General features: G+C 46.4%; 1 protein-coding gene across 1 annotated transcript in view; it reads left to right on the top strand.

Annotated features, from left to right (window-relative positions):
* LOC115210712 (major facilitator superfamily domain-containing protein 6-like) overlaps nucleotides 1-16,291 on the top strand; it is a 107,536-nt gene that overhangs the window by 62,145 nt on the left and 29,100 nt on the right. Inside the window, exon 4 of the mRNA XM_029779407.2 lies at nucleotides 1,438-1,686. Coding sequence (XP_029635267.1) covers nucleotides 1,438-1,686 — 249 coding nt within the window. The remainder of the gene's footprint in view (nucleotides 1-1,437; nucleotides 1,687-16,291) is intronic.

The raw sequence follows: 16,291 nt of genomic DNA, 5'->3' as shown, positions 1-16,291 counted from the left end.
TATAAGAGTCTGATCTAAGCTTATTTTAAAAGGGTTAAATCGATAAGAATTTAACAACTACGGTATATAAGTAGTCTGCAAAAAAGGAAAAAAACCCCAACAACACTGGAATATAAAAACTACTGTAAGTAAAATACAACAGGACTTTCTTGAGTCAAAAATGTAACTGGACTTTCTTTCTAACCTAACACACATGCACACATATTTTCTTCGAGTTTCATTTAAGTTCTTCTTAAAGGAGTTCAAGCCAGTTGCTAACAAATCGACAAGATATTTTGAGTTCCCGGTGTATGTAAATATGTAGCTTAGTTAGTGTCACACACACACACACACACACACACACCACACACACACACACACACACACACACACACACACACACACATTTCTGTGTATATTTTTCTTTAGAGTAAATTTACTGAATTCAGACGAGTTACAAAGCGTTCTTGTCAAGTGTCAAACAACTCCAGGGATTTGTAGATATGTGAGCGGGTTAATGTTATCCTTCAGGTATTATGTTAATCCTTTAGGTATTATAGAGCAATTGTACACTCAGAATAACTATTGAAAAGTTCTTCACCTACACTCAACATATCATTTTTCATTGCAGAGTGCATATGTAGTATACTCATTTCTTATTTAGTGTTCAACAATTGTCTGTGTGACAAGGCAAAGCTCAAAAGTTGTTAGAACTAATCTTATACCTCGGTTTCCGTCCCTACATAGATCCTGTTAGTATCACTGCTGATGTGGAAGCTACCAGTGAGAGGCATGATCTCCCTTGAAGATCTTTTAAAGTGTCCTGTCTATTATTCCAATGTTGGTCTAGCACTGACGCTACACATACGTTCTTGGATATGGTCAAGTGATTGCGAACGGCTGTGAATTTTGTAGCTTCCGAAATCAACTAACTTATTTCTTTGTCACGGCATGCTCATCATTTCCAAGATACTCGGAGTATTCGCCGTCGGAGATGGGGTGGGGGAAGAAAGATAAGCCATTGATATCCATATTTCTTCTCTGGTCAACTATCATAGATTTCGCAAAGGCAATCGACACGGTTAACAGGGAGGCACTCTTGAAGATAATCTTGAAGTTGTAATGCCCTGAAAAGTATATAAATGACAGTCGAACCTCTTAAGGTAACATAAAAACATGGGTTTGCTTTAACGGAGAACTGTTGAAGCCACGATCAGTTGAGAGCTGAGGATATCTTGGATATTCTTGATCTGTCTTAAAGATAAAAAAATTCTTTTGCGAACAGACAATATGAGTCACCGAAAGTTAAATTAAAATTGTATCTCTTTAAGAACCTTTCTTCAGTATATTGTATTTCTCTTAAATAAAATTAACGGTAATTATTACGTTGTTTTTCTTAAAAAAATCCACATTGTCTAAATTTGTAACTTAATTACTAATACTGATTTTCCATTGTAGGGAGTGAAGTAACTTTCCGTGCCTATGGAATTACTTGCATATTTGTACTGGTTGGGTTTTTCTTGATTAACCGATTTTTTGTTGGAGCAGAGATCGTTTTACCTCAAACTACTGAGGCACACAGGATTCTTGAGGAAGCGTCACATTTAGCACCACACGGTGTCCCTGCAAATCCTATTGCACGAGATCTTTCCAGTCATATGATAAAAGACATGGATTTAGCGGAACAGAAATCACACCAGTCTAACGGTAAGATTGATATTGTATACTGAATACATTTATTATTATGAAATGGACTCTTTTACAGCGATTGTTAAATTCAATTATGAATATTAGGTATAAATTACAAATAAATTGTTTTTATTTTATAAGTTATCATAATAGTAAATTCTGTCAGTCTCCTCACACATATATACACACATGCTCACAATGTGTTTGAAGTGCCAGTACTCATATTAACATTTGAGTTACTTAATTGGGCGCTTGATAAGATCCGAATCATTGATGTGAAAACCCTGAAGATACTAACCAGCACACATAATTTCCACATCGATAGTGACGTAGACCACCTCTACCTAAAACGAAAACAAGGCGACAGAGGCTTAGCATCGATTCAGACTGCCTTTGAATGTCGTATTACATCCCATTGGCGACGTATTTTAATCACCAGGTGTCGAAGTGCATCCCTTGACTAAGTTTGCATACATGAGGCTGATAACATCATGAGGGTTGGAAAGCAGCTCCTTGGGCAGCATTCTTTGTCTAATAACTTTAAATACATGTCCAAAGAAGTCGCATGACTACTGCAACGTATCATCAGGTGAAAGGATGAGCGTATATCAGCAGAAAACCATACATGGATATAATAGTAGAAAGCTCCGGGACGATGGAAACATTGATTATCAAAGAAGTCTATCATGGACCAGCTAACGGATTTCTAACTCCCACTTTGAGGGGTATGTGTTTGCTATTCAAGAATAGGAAATATCAACCAAGTACTTGATGCACAAAAGGGATAGAGACGCAGAAAAAACATCAAAATGTAACATCCGATGCAGACTTTGTGAAGTTAACATCGGAGATATCACCCATATTATAAGCAGTTGCCTGAAAATGTCATCACGGTATTATCTATTAATGAGACATGATGTTGCAGATAGGACACTGTATAATGAGCTCCTTCGGAAGAATAACTCCAACGCCAAAGAAATAAGAACCCACAATATGGTAGAAGCCATAATTAAAAGAGAGTACTCGTGGAATGTCCCAGTGAAAAGCACAATAAAATGTAAACATAATATACTTGACATAGTGATTTGGGATAGAGAAAAGAAACAGTGTACAGTTGTGGATGTTAACAGAAAGCTAATGATCAGCAATAAAGAAAACTCCTCTTTCACTTCACACTGAAATGGGTTCCTGATGAATTTCCAAGCTTCACGCTTTTTATCTATATCTGGGAAGTATCTAATGAATTCTGTTTTCAAGTCAGTGAGAGGAGTGATTATTTGTTTTTCAGAATCAAGGTTACCATGAATGATAGCAGAATCCAAGTAACTAAAACTGGCTGTATTTCCCTGCTGAATTCGACATTTCCAGAAGTCGAGTTTGGCCACGAAGGTTCGGATGGTTTTGTGGTGCGTGAGAATGTTGATGTTTTTCCCTTGTAGGTCGAGAGCATTCAACGCTTCAAAGATGTCCACCAGGTAAGCTAGAAATAGTTGAAGGCCTTCAGACTGGAACTCGTCATGGAGATCTGCCTTTGATAGCCATCGTACGTTCGTATGAAAAAGCAATGCTTCATGTTCAGATTCCATTTCCTTACACAACAGTTTGAAAAGACGACTGTTTAAGGTTCCACCTTTAACAAAGTTGACAACCTTGATAGCCACGTTCAGGACATTTCTCATTTCAGTAGGTAAGATTCCGGATGCTAAGGCTTCACGATGAAGTATGCAGTGAATACCTACATTATATAGACTTTTTCTCTCACCCTAATAATGAATCCAGACTGCAGACTAAGCATGATTGGAGCTCCATCAGTGCAAACCCCTACCAGCGAAACCCACGAAAGTTGGTTTTCCTGAAAGTAGTTTGATACATCATGAAAAATAGCTGCTGCTGTTGTACAGCTATCAATAAATTGACAGAACAATATTTCCTCTTTTATACAGTTGCCTGACACAAAAACGAACATATAGCAGTAGCTGAAAACACTGAGCGATGTCAGTCGTTTCGTCACACTTGGATAGCAAAAACAGGAGAATCTCTTACTTGGTCGAGAATTTGATCTTCGGTGTCTTGAGACAAGTCGTCGATCCTTCCCTTACCTGTATCGTTTGATAGGGAAATCTAGGAAAGCTTGTTTGCACTATCTTTCCTCACGAAGGAAATCTCTGTGTTAGACCGGAAAGAGACAGGGGTGCTTAAAAGGTTATTCAGAGTAGATCAGAAGAGATTCTATAAAGAAATAAATAGAGAGTGTACAGATGAAAAGTTGATACCAGATAAGATTGAAAGTCAAAGGTTTTGGAGTGATATCTGGAGCAAAGACAAGGAGCACAAGAAGGAAGCTGAATGGTTGCAAGAACTGGAACAAACAGTAGTCTGTCTAAAACAGGCAGAACTAGTCATTTCAGTTAGGGAAGTGAAGGAAATCAGCAAAAAAAGAAAAATAAATAAATAAATAAATAAATAAGCAACTAGAAGGCCCCGGGACCAGATGGAGTTCAAGGCTACTGGATCAAAAGATTTGGGTAGGACATTGCTGTGCCTGTAAAACATCGACAAAGGCAATACGGTAGACAATTACAGGCCGATAATCTGTTTGCCACTTATGTGGAAGTTATTGACTGGAAAAATAGCAGAGTCAATGTACGAACATTTGCCACATGAGCAGAAGGGTTGCAAGCGTAAGTGCAGAGGTATCAAGGACCAACTCCTGATAGACAAAACTGTACTTAGATACTGCAAGAGGAGGAAAAGTAACTTAGCCATGTCATGGATTGACTATCGTAAGGCGTACGATATGATCCCACATTCTTGGATTATGAAGTGTAAGAACCTATTTGGTATTGCATCGAATGTTGAGCGATTGATTGGAAAAAGTCTCGCGAATTGGAGTACGGACCTGACAGCATACGGAAGAAGTTTAGGGCAGTAGAAATTAGGAGGGGTATCTTCCAAGGGGACTGCCTATCCCCACTGATCTTTGTACTGTGCTCGATACCACTGACACTGATTCTGAGGAAAGCAAAAGCTGGGTATGTATTCAAAAGCCGCCAACAAAAAGTCAACCATTTGTTATTTATGGATGACATCAAACTTTATGGTAAAGATGAAGCCCAAGTCAGTTCCCTCGTTGATACGGATACCTTCAGTGCTGATATCAGAATGGTGTTCTGACTGACAAAGTGGGGTGTGTTAGTGTTGAAGAGAGGCAAAATCAAATGTGTGGACGGGCTAGCGATACCATCGGGCGAGGTTATGAAGCAGCTAGAAGAGACGGGCTATAAGTACTTGGTGATTTTGGAAATGGATAAATTGATGGAGAAAGCAATGACAGAAAAATTTAAGGTGGAGTACTTGCGCAGACTGAGACTGACTCTTAAGTCGAAATTAAATGGACGGAATAAGATCGAAGTTATCAACACCTGGGCGGTTTCACTCCTTAGATATTGAGCAGGGGTACTTTCTTGAACATTAGTCAACTAAACAGCTTAGACAGAAAGACAAGGAAGCTGCTAACTAGATATGGGTCATTCCACCCAAAAAGTGACTCAGACAGACTGTATGTACCAAGAAAAAGACGGGGTGAGTGAACACAGCATTAGAAAAGAAGAAAACAACATAGCATGGTATGTAAAAAATGCCACAGAATCACTGTTATTAGAAATAAGAAGGTCAGGCTTGTGTAGGATGACAGATTGCAAAGATAAAGCAATATACAAGAAATTGAAAATGAATGAAACTGAAAATAGGTGGGTAAAGAAAAGAATAAATGGTCAATTTCATAGGGATGTTGAAGATAAGACAGACAGAGAAAAAGATGGCCGTGGATGACTAAAAGTGATTTAAAACCAGAAACGGAGGCTCTTATCTCTGCTGAATCATAAAATCCCATAGGAACTTGGCATTTCCATTTTGCTCACTGTTCCCAGGGCTCCGACAATTATTGGTACTATTGCTATCTTTTTCATCGACCACACTGCTTAACTTCCCAAGTTAACCTGTCATATCTCTCGACTTTTCTTTCTTCCTTATCGCATATCTTGTTGTCAGCTGGGTATGCTATATCTATGATACAGCATAGTTTGTTTTCTTTCTGAAGACTATGTCCGGCTTCCTATTCTCTAACTCATAGTCGCTCTGAATCATAAAATCCCATAGAATCTTGGCATTTCCATTTTCGACGATGTCTTCAGGTTTGTGGTCGTACCAATTTATTGCTCTGTCAAGTCCATACTTGTTGCAAAGTGTCCAACGGACAAGAACAAACTTGATAATAGTAAGTACTAAGAACAAACTACATAAAATACAGAATAGTCAACACATCAGAAAGTGATAGGTGCAGAATCTGTGGACAAACGGTGAAACCGGATGGCATATTACCAGCCAATGTACTCCACTAGTCCAGAAGGAATATAAAAGACGTCACGACAATATAGCCAGGCTTTTTCATTGGACACTTTGCAACAGGTATGGACTTGACAGAGCAAAAAATTGGTACGACCACAAACCTGAAGACATCGTCGAAAATGGAAATGCCAAGTTCCTATGGGATTTTATGATTCAGTGCGACTATGAGTTAGAGAATAGGAAGCCGGACATAGTCTTCAGAAAGAAAACAAACTATGCTGTATCATAGATATAGCATGTCCAGCTGACAACAAGATATGCGATAAGGAAGAAAGAAAGTCGAGTATGACAGGTTAACTTGGGAAGTTAAGCGGTTGTGGTCGATGAAAAAGATAGCAGTAGTACCAATAATTGTCGGAGCCCCGGGAACAGTGAGCAAAATGGAAATGCCAAGTTCCTATGGGATTTTATGATTCAGCAGAGATTAGAGCCTCCATTTCCGGCTTTAATCACTTTAATCATCCACGGCCATCTTTTTTCTCTGTCTGTCTTATCTTCAACATCCCTATGAAAAAGATAGCAGTAGTATCAGTAATTTTCGGAGCCCTGGGAACAGTGAGCAAAAATCTCAAGAGGTACGTGGAACAAATAGGAGCTGCAATAAGGGTGGAGCACCTGAAGAAAACAGCACTGCTTAGAACCGCTCGAATACTCCGGAAGGTGCTCGAAAAATAAGTGGTGTTATCTTAGTTCACTGGTAGTGAACAGCTGATACTGTAATACATCTCCAGCGTTAGAAGTTGTGGAAAGGCAATAATAATAATAATAATAATAATAATAATAATCAATTCTTTTTTATTGGCCACAAGGGCTAACACGCATGATTACATAAAGGGACAAGACAGGACGAAAGGTTACAAAGGGTTTTGCCGTTTTTTAAAAACATCGAGTAAAAATCTTTATAACAACTTATAAAATTCAACAATGAAAAACTCCCAAAATGGGGAGACGTCTCGAAATGTTCCCGGTGGAAAAAACCCTACAAAAGCCAACGGGAGCCTGGTCAAAAAAAGGGGGGTAGAGAGTCCCCTTTCTTCTCCTTTTACATTACCTTTTTCTTTGAAATCACAGGCGAAACCTGAGAACTGGTCCATTTATACAGGCCAGTCTCGCACAATTCACCCACCTTTCATAAAACTTGCTATCGGACAGCACTTTCCTCTCTAACCTCATCTTCCTTTTCAAGTGAAACTTGAAAAAGTTGATGAGGCCTTGACCAAAGAGGAAAGTGTCTGACTTTAGCCCTTTCAAACGAGTCCACCACACGACTTCTTTCGCCACAGCCACAAGGCACAAGAAAACGGCCTCGCCCTCCTTGTTAAAGGAGGTCGGCGGGGCAATCTTCACTATGGATTCGGCCGATAGTCGGATCCGTCCTACACGTGACAGTAGCTGTTCGACATAAACCCATATTTCAGCAATACTCGGGCACTGGACGAGTGCGTGCAGAACGGTTTCGTCGTCCTGGCAACACCTCGGGCAGGCCCGGCTGACGGCACTTCCGTGCCGGTAGAGTTTATCTCGAACAGGCAGAGCCCCTCGGTAGCACTGCCAGGCGAGAGACCTCTGGAAATTATCCATCGGCCCCGGCCCGAAAGTCCTCCCGAACAGACCGCTCAGTTCGTCGTCTTCAACGCCTAGAGTTTCCCCGAGAACGTCGTCGCATTTTTCCTCCACTAACCCTCTATAGAACGCTAGAGTGGAGCTGTAACCGACCGCATTGCCCGCCTGGCGGAGGGCGGAGAGGGCTTGACGGCACTCGAGGTGCCAAGCGCCCTTTCTCGGTCTACGTTTGATCCAGGTCTGCAGCTCCGTCAAAGAGACGAGCTGCGGAAAATCGCGTCTGACAAAAGACGACCACACCTGTTCACCGTCTAGGAAGCGCTTGAGATGCCGCAGCCTGAGCGCATGTCTGCGCAACAGCAACCACGGCATTCCAAGGCCTCCGTTCAGCGGTCGTTGACAGCAGATGGATCGCCTGACCAGTGGCACCTGACCCTTCCACAAAAAGTCGAAGAGCAGGCGTACCAGCTTGGCCAACCAGCGGTCGGGACAAGGGACGACGGTCAAGCGGTAATAGATGACGGATGCGATGTACGCATTCGCCACCTCCGCTCGACCTTTCAGGGACAGCTTCCTCTCGGCCCATTTCTGGGTGAGACGTGCCACCCTGCTCGTCACCTCTTCCCAGTTCTTATCCACCTGGAGGTCCGGACCGAACCAGACCCCGAGCAGTTTAACGGGTCCGTCTGTCCAGCGCCCTACGACGCTGTTGGACGGCATGGGCTTGCCTCTCCAGGTGCCCAGTTGCAAGCCCACAGACTTTTCCGCGTTAATCTTTGCCCCTGTCACCGCTTCGTACTGGTTTAGCGTCTCGCCAATCAGGCCAATGTGCCTGTGGCTCGACACCACCACGGTGACGTCGTCGGCATAAGCAGACACGCTGTTTCCGCCTCCTAGATCGCGCGGGATGCCCCTCAAAGCCTCCAACTTGCGCAGTAATGGCTCGAGAGTCAAAATGTACAAGAGGGAGGAGAGAGGGCATCCTTGGCGGACCGAACGCGAGATGTCGAACGGTTCCGAAAGGTGACCGTTCACCCGTATCACCGAGCAGATGTTGCTGTATAAAGCAGCGATCCACCCGCGGAAGACTGGACCGAAGCCGGCTGCCTTGAGGACAGCTGCCAGGTACCGATGGTCGACCCTATCGAAGGCTTTACTCTGATCCAAGTTGATCAAAGCCCCACCCGCGCCAGCGTCGTTACCCACCCCTCTATGATGTAGCGCATGAGATGGAGGTTGTCGTGTATCGACCTGGTCGGCACGGCGCATGTCTGCGTCCCGCCGACCAGCTTGTCCACGACAAGCGCCAATCTCTTGGCTAGCACCTTGGCCAAAATCTTCAACTCTGCATTGAGCAGAGTGATGGGCCGGAAATTCCCTATAACGTCCCCCTTGTTTGGGTCCTTCTTTAGCAAAGCCACCACCCCTCGACAGACAAAAGCAGGAATTCTCCCGTTTTGCTGCCAGTTGCAGTAGACGTTTGCCAACAGGTCCGCAAACAAGTCTGGCATTGAAAAGTAAAGCTCGTAGGGCAGACCATCCAAACCCGGCGATCTACCTCTCGTGCAACTCTTCATCGCTTCCTGTACTTCCCAGGCAGATATCGGTCCTTCGCAGCACTCTGCCTCGCTGTCGAGAGTTGCGGCAGTCCGTCCAGGTACACACCGAAGTCTGTACCGTTGGTGTCCGTTCCACCGCTCGTCCCAAACAGTTGAGCAAAGTGCCGCTGAAGCACCGTACACATCTGCTTCGGTTGGGTAACCTCGCGCCCGTTCTGGTCCACCAAAGACCGAATGGTTGCTCTGTTGCCTCGCTTCGCCTCCGCCACGCGGGCCCATCGAGCGGCTCTAGTCCCCTCCCCGCTTAGCGAACGTGCCTTAGCTCTGACAACGCAGCCTTCGTGTTTGGCGTCGAAGTGTTGGTCGAGGGCCAACCTTGCCGCCAACACGTCGGTCGCGATGCCAGTGTCAAGAGCCTCGTCTAGTTTCTTAACTAAATCCCGCTCTCTCTTCCTACGTTCAATAGCTAGAGTCTTACTATACCTAATCGACTCTACTCTAATTGCTCTCTTGAGGGCAAACCACCAGTTGTTGTTGATGATTGCCCCCGTGAGCGCCCGCTTAACTAGTAAACTAATCCGGTCTCTGTAAGCTTTGCACGCCGTTAACGACGCGTTCAGCTTCCAGTAGCCGGTCCCTGTCTATGTAGCCTATCTAAGTCGACCGTACAGATCACTAATTTGTGGTCCGTATATTCGACTAGGTGGAATTGTGGACACCCTACGCTGTCCTTATCCGCTGGCCTACAAAACACTCTATCTAAGTACGATCTAGACGACCCGATGCGGTTTGTCCAAGTCCACATTGGCACATTCGGGTTGTCTAGTCGAAACCTGTCGGACAGCTGAAAGCGGCCGAGTAGGTTGGCGAGGCTCTTGCACCCTCCCCCTCTCCTATCAGACGCTCCCCTGCCCACCCGATCGAAACGTTCGTCTAAGACAGCGTTCCAATCCCCAACTAGTACTAGAGTGCGTGACGTTCCCAGGAAAACTTCCAGACGTTTGAAATAATCCGACTGCCCTGCTCCTGTCGGAGCGTAGGCAGCCAGCAGTCTGAAAGCACCGCCGTCACTACCGTCCCGTCGAGGACCACCAACTTACCTTCCGGATCCAAGAAGACTGTCCTTATTTTCAGGTCCAGGCCCTTCCGAAACAACACCGCAGTACCACCACCGCCCGCTCCCGGCCGACACGGAGATAGAAATATCTCGTATCCGCCGAAAAGGGCTGCGAGTTCCTGCGGGTCGGAGAGCCTGGTTTCACTGATGGCTGCTACATCCACATCATGAAACCTCAGGTCGTTTAACAGGTGACCCTGTTTCCAAGGTGACCCGAGGCCTCTCACATTCAAGCAACCGATTCTAAGATTTGCCATGTTTCAAAAGTTAGGGAAAAAAAAAAGGAGAAAAAAGGCTCTACTTACTGTTGTTGGTGGTGGGGGTGGCTCCCTTGTGCTTTTGCACGGGTGCTTTAATAATATTTTTGTAAAGTTTCTGAGAGAAACTTTTCCCTAACGATCCCACATCGTTAGGGAATATTTGTTTTATTTCGTTGTAAACTGTTTTGTTTATTTTAATTGTGAGAATGTGTGCTGGTGGTGTGTTGTGTGTAGGTATATGAAATCTGTAATGTTTGTGCTTGTTTGTTTTTCAAATACTCAACCAGTTCTGGTTTCTTGTATTCACTGCTGTAATCGTGTCTGTAATTGTGTCTGTGTTTGTTTGTGTCTGTGGTAGTGCAGCAGTAGTGGTGTCGAAAGTGTTGTTGTTGTTGTTTGTGTTGTGAGTGTGTGTTGTTGTTGATGTTGTTGTTGATGTTGGGAAGTACTGTTTGTTCGTGCTTCCCCTGTAAATCTTTTTGTTTTTTCCTCCTTTTCTTTTTGGAGGGAGGTACTATGTTCCATTCTCCTTTGTTGGAATCGGAGCTCGCACAATCCGAGATCTCTCATCCGGCAAAGGAATGGTTGAGGGGTCTGCTTCAGTAGCAGGACGAAAAGTTTCTGGTTCCACCGGTATCGGTGGTGCCGCTGCTCCTGTTACTGTTGATGTCGCTGCTGTCGACCTTCGAGGTACTGGTGTCGGTGTTGTTTGGTGGTGGTTGTCGGTGTTGGTTGGTGGTGGTTGTTGTTGTTGGAGGTGGTGTTGCTCGTCTTGGTGCTGGTGTTGGTGATGGTGTTGGTGGTGTGGTCCTTTGGTGTTTCTTGCTGTTTTTGTTGTTTCTGTTGTTGCTTGTGTTGTTGTTTGTTGTTGTTGTTGTTGTTGCTGCTGCCTCTGCTATATCTTCCATTCTCTTTTTTTGAATGGGGCAGTCCCTTTTTAGGTGGCTTTCGCTACTGCAGAGGAAACATTTGGCTTTCGCCCCTCTACAAAACATTTAGCCTTGTCCCATCCAGCAAGATGACAAAGTCAGGTATGGCATTGATGTTTTCCTGCTGGATCTGTACCAGCAGTTGAATTCCCATGCCTGACCAGTTCTTTTCTCGTACCCTCCGAACATCAGAATAGTGGCAGTGTCCTCTATGCCATAGAGGACAGCCGCCACTAGCCATGAGATTTTCTGTTCGGGGGGGTATGTTTATAGTATTTTTTTGTACCTACGCCCGAGGTACGTCGGGACGAGGAACAAATGTTCATTTTGCAAGGGCGAAATGGCGTTCGCCCTTGCAAGCTCCTCTGTTGGGAAGCGAACCTCCACGGTTCCAAATCGCTTCCCTCTTGTCACATAGCTCTTCTGGCCCCAAATGGGCTTCAGAGCCATCTCTAACTGTTGTGTGTGGCGTTGTTAAACAATCTTTTAGTTTTCTTTCGAAGACTTTATAAAAGATTGTTCTTTGTTTGCTCTGTGTGAGTTGTTGAGGTGTGTTGAGGAAAACACTGTTTCCCTCCTTTCTCAACAAATCTTGTGCCATCTTTATGTCCTCCATCGTTATATCTACATCTCCGAAATTTGCTTCGCAGCAGAAGCAAAATCGTTAGAGTTTTAACATTTTTTGTTGGTCGTCTGTATTTTGGTCTGTTATAAGTTTCTTTTCCTCCCTCTTCGGTACAGCATCACTTGTTGAAGGCAGAGGAGGGAAATCAAGAGTGACGTCGAACGCGACGTCCTGGCTTGCATTCTCCTTTGAACGAGCGCGTGCTCTCGGTTCGGAAGGAGATCTTTGTTGCCTTTTACGGCTTGAAATGGGGTGTACGTAACCCGTGACGTTGCCTTTTGTTCTTGTGGAGGGGTGTTGCAAGAAGGAGGGAAGAGCCAGCAGCTCGTTTTAAAGCCATTTTGTAAATGTGTGTGTGCATAAAAAATGTCAATTTCAATGTAATAAAGAGCAATTTCACCCCGAAGGGGCAAAATTTCGCCCAACCGACGAGCTCCGCAAGAAGCCGGTCGGTTTGGCTACAAAAATATTAAAAAATATTCAAGCTTATTAAAAAATTTCCAATAAAATTGGCACAAAACTCACAGAGCTGATTCACGTACGTCCATCGGCGTCGGGAGGAATAATAATAATAATAATCAATTCTTTTTTATTGGCCACAAGGGCTGACACGCATGATTACATAAAGGGACAAGACAGGACGAAAGGTTACAAAGGGTTTTGTCCGTTTGTTAAAAAATCCGTGTAAAAAATTTTAAAGCAATGATTATTAAAACAATGAAAAACTCCCAAAAGGGGGAGACGTCTCGAAATGTTCCCGGTGGAAAAAACCCTACAAAAGCCAACGGGAGCCTGGTCAAAAAAAGGGGGTGTAGAGAGTCCCCTTTCTTCTCCTTTTACATTACCTTTTTCTTTGAAATCACAGGCGAAACCTGAGAACTGGTCCATTTATACAGGCCAGTCTCGCACAATTCACCCACCTTTCATAAAACTTGCTATCGGACAGCACTTTCCTCTCTAACCTCATCTTCCTTTTCAAGTGAAACTTGAAAAAGTTGATGAGGCCTTGACCAAAGAGGAAAGTGTCTGACTTTAGCCCTTTCAAACGAGTCCACCACACGACTTCTTTCGCCACAGCCACAAGGCACAAGAAAACGGCCTCGCCCTCCTTGTTAAAGGAGGTCGGCGGGGCAATCTTCACTATGGATTCGGCCGATAGTCGGATCCGTCCTACACGTGACAGTAGCTGTTCGACATAAACCCATATTTCAGCAATACTCGGGCACTGGACGAGTGCGTGCAGAACGGTTTCGTCGTCCTGGCAACACCTCGGGCAGGCCCGGCTGACGGCACTTCCGTGCCGGTAGAGTTTATCTCGAACAGGCAGAGCCCCTCGGTAGCACTGCCAGGCGAGAGACCTCTGGAAATTATCCATCGGCCCCGGCCCGAAAGTCCTCCCGAACAGACCGCTCAGTTCGTCGTCTTCAACGCCTAGAGTTTCCCCGAGAACGTCGTCGCATTTTTCCTCCACTAACCCTCTATAGAACGCTAGAGTGGAGCTGTAACCGACCGCATTGCCCGCCTGGTGGAGGGCGGAGAGGGCTTGACGGCACTCGAGGTGCCAAGCGCCCTTTCTCGGTCTACGTTTGATCCAGGTCTGCAGCTCCGTCAAAGAGACGAGCTGCGGAAAATCGCGTCTGACAAAAGACGACCACACCTGTTCACCGTCTAGGAAGCGCTTGAGATGCCGCAGCCTGAGCGCATGTCTGCGCAACAGCAACCACGGCATTCCAAGGCCTCCGTTCAGCGGTCGTTGACAGCAGATGGATCGCCTGACCAGTGGCACCTGACCCTTCCACAAAAAGTCGAAGAGCAGGCGTACCAGCTTGGCCAACCAGCGGTCGGGACAAGGGACGACGGTCAAGCGGTAATAGATGACGGATGCGATGTACGCATTCGCCACCTCCGCTCGACCTTTCAGGGACAGCTTCCTCTCGGCCCATTTCTGGGTGAGACGTGCCACCCTGCTCGTCACCTCTTCCCAGTTCTTATCCACCTGGAGGTCCGGACCGAACCAGACCCCGAGCAGTTTAACGGGTCCGTCTGTCCAGCGCCCTACGACGCTGTTGGACGGCATGGGCTTGCCTCTCCAGGTGCCCAGTTGCAAGCCCACAGACTTTTCCGCGTTAATCTTTGCCCCTGTCACCGCTTCGTACTGGTTTAGCGTCTCGCCAATCAGGCCAATGTGCCTGTGGCTCGACACCACCACGGTGACGTCGTCGGCATAAGCAGACACGCTGTTTCCGCCTCCTAGATCGCGCGGGATGCCCCTCAAAGCCTCCAACTTGCGCAGTAATGGCTCGAGAGTCAAAATGTACAAGAGGGAGGAGAGAGGGCATCCTTGGCGGACCGAACGCGAGATGTCGAACGGTTCCGAAAGGTGACCGTTCACCCGTATCACCGAGCAGATGTTGCTGTATAAAGCAGCGATCCACCCGCGGAAGACTGGACCGAAGCCGGCTGCCTTGAGGACAGCTGCCAGGTACCGATGGTCGACCCTATCGAAGGCTTTACTCTGATCCAAGTTGATCAAAGCCCCACCCGCGCCAGCGTCGTTACCCACCCTCTCTATGATGTAGCGCATGAGATGGAGGTTGTCGTGTATCGACCTGGTCGGCACGGCGCATGTCTGCGTCCCGCCGACCAGCTTGTCCACGACAAGCGCCAATCTCTTGGCTAGCACCTTGGCCAAAATCTTCAACTCTGCATTGAGCAGAGTGATGGGCCGGAAATTCCCTATAACGTCCCCCTTGTTTGGGTCCTTCTTTAGCAAAGCCACCACCCCTCGACAGACAAAAGCAGGAATTCCCGTTTTGCTGCCAGTTGCAGTAGAGTAGACGTTTGCCAACAGGTCCGCAAACAAGTCTGGCATTGAAAAGTAAAGCTCGTAGGGCAGACCATCCAAACCCGGCGATCTACCTCTCGTGCAACTCTTCATCGCTTCCTGTACTTCCCAGGCAGATATCGGTCCTTCGCAGCACTCTGCCTCGCTGTCCGAGAGTTGCGGCAGTCCGTCCAGGTACACACCGAAGTCTGTACCGTTGGTGTCCGTTCCACCGCTCGTCCCAAACAGTTGAGCAAAGTGCCGCTGAAGCACCGTACACATCTGCTTCGGTTGGGTAACCTCGCGCCCGTTCTGGTCCACCAAAGACCGAATGGTTGCTCTGTTGCCTCGCTTCGCCTCCGCCACGCGGGCCCATCGAGCGGCTCTAGTCCCCTCCCCGCTTAGCGAACGTGCCTTAGCTCTGACAACGCAGCCTTCGTGTTTGGCGTCGAAGTGTTGGTCGAGGGCCAACCTTGCCGCCAACACGTCGGTCGCGATGCCAGTGTCAAGAGCCTCGTCTAGTTTCTTAACTAAATCCCGCTCTCTCTTCCTACGTTCAATAGCTAGAGTCTTACTATACCTAATCGACTCTACTCTAATTGCTCTCTTGAGGGCAAACCACCAGTTGTTGTTGATGATTGCCCCCGTGAGCGCCGCGCTTAACTAGTAAACTAATCCGGTCTCTGTAAGCTTTGCACGCCGTTAACGACGCGTTCAGCTTCCAGTAGCCGGGTCCCTGTCTATGTAGCCTATCTAAGTCGACCGTACAGATCACTAATTTGTGGTCCGTATATTCGACTAGGTGGAATTGTGGACACCTACGCTGTCCTTATCCGCTGGCCTACAAAACACTCTATCTAAGTACGATCTAGACGACCCGATGCGGTTTGTCCAAGTCCACATTGGCACATTCGGGTTGTCTAGTCGAAACCTGTCGGACAGCTGAAAGCGGCCGAGTAGGTTGGCGAGGCTCTTGCACCTCCCCCTCTCCTATCAGACGCTCCCCTGCCCACCCGATCGAAACGTTCGTCTAAGACAGCGTTCCAATCCCCAACTAGTACTAGAGTGCGTGACGTTCCCAGGAAAACTTCCAGACGTTTGAAATAATCCGACTGCCCTGCTCCTGTCGGAGCGTAGGCAGCCAGCAGTCTGAAAGCACCGCCGTCACTACCGTCCACGTCGAGGACCACCAACTTACCTTCCGGATCCAAGAAGACTGTCCTTATTTTCAGGTCCAGGCCCTTCCGAAACAACACCGCAGTACCACCACCGCCCGCTCCCGGCCGACACGGAGATAGAAATATCGTATCCGCCGAAAAGGGCTGCGAGTTCCTGCGGG

Source organism: Octopus sinensis, linkage group LG4, assembly GCF_006345805.1.
Source record: "Octopus sinensis linkage group LG4, ASM634580v1, whole genome shotgun sequence".
NCBI lineage: Eukaryota > Metazoa > Mollusca > Cephalopoda > Octopoda > Octopodidae > Octopus > Octopus sinensis.
Note: the sequence above shows the minus strand (reverse complement) of the source record. Positions and strands in the feature narration are given on the sequence as shown.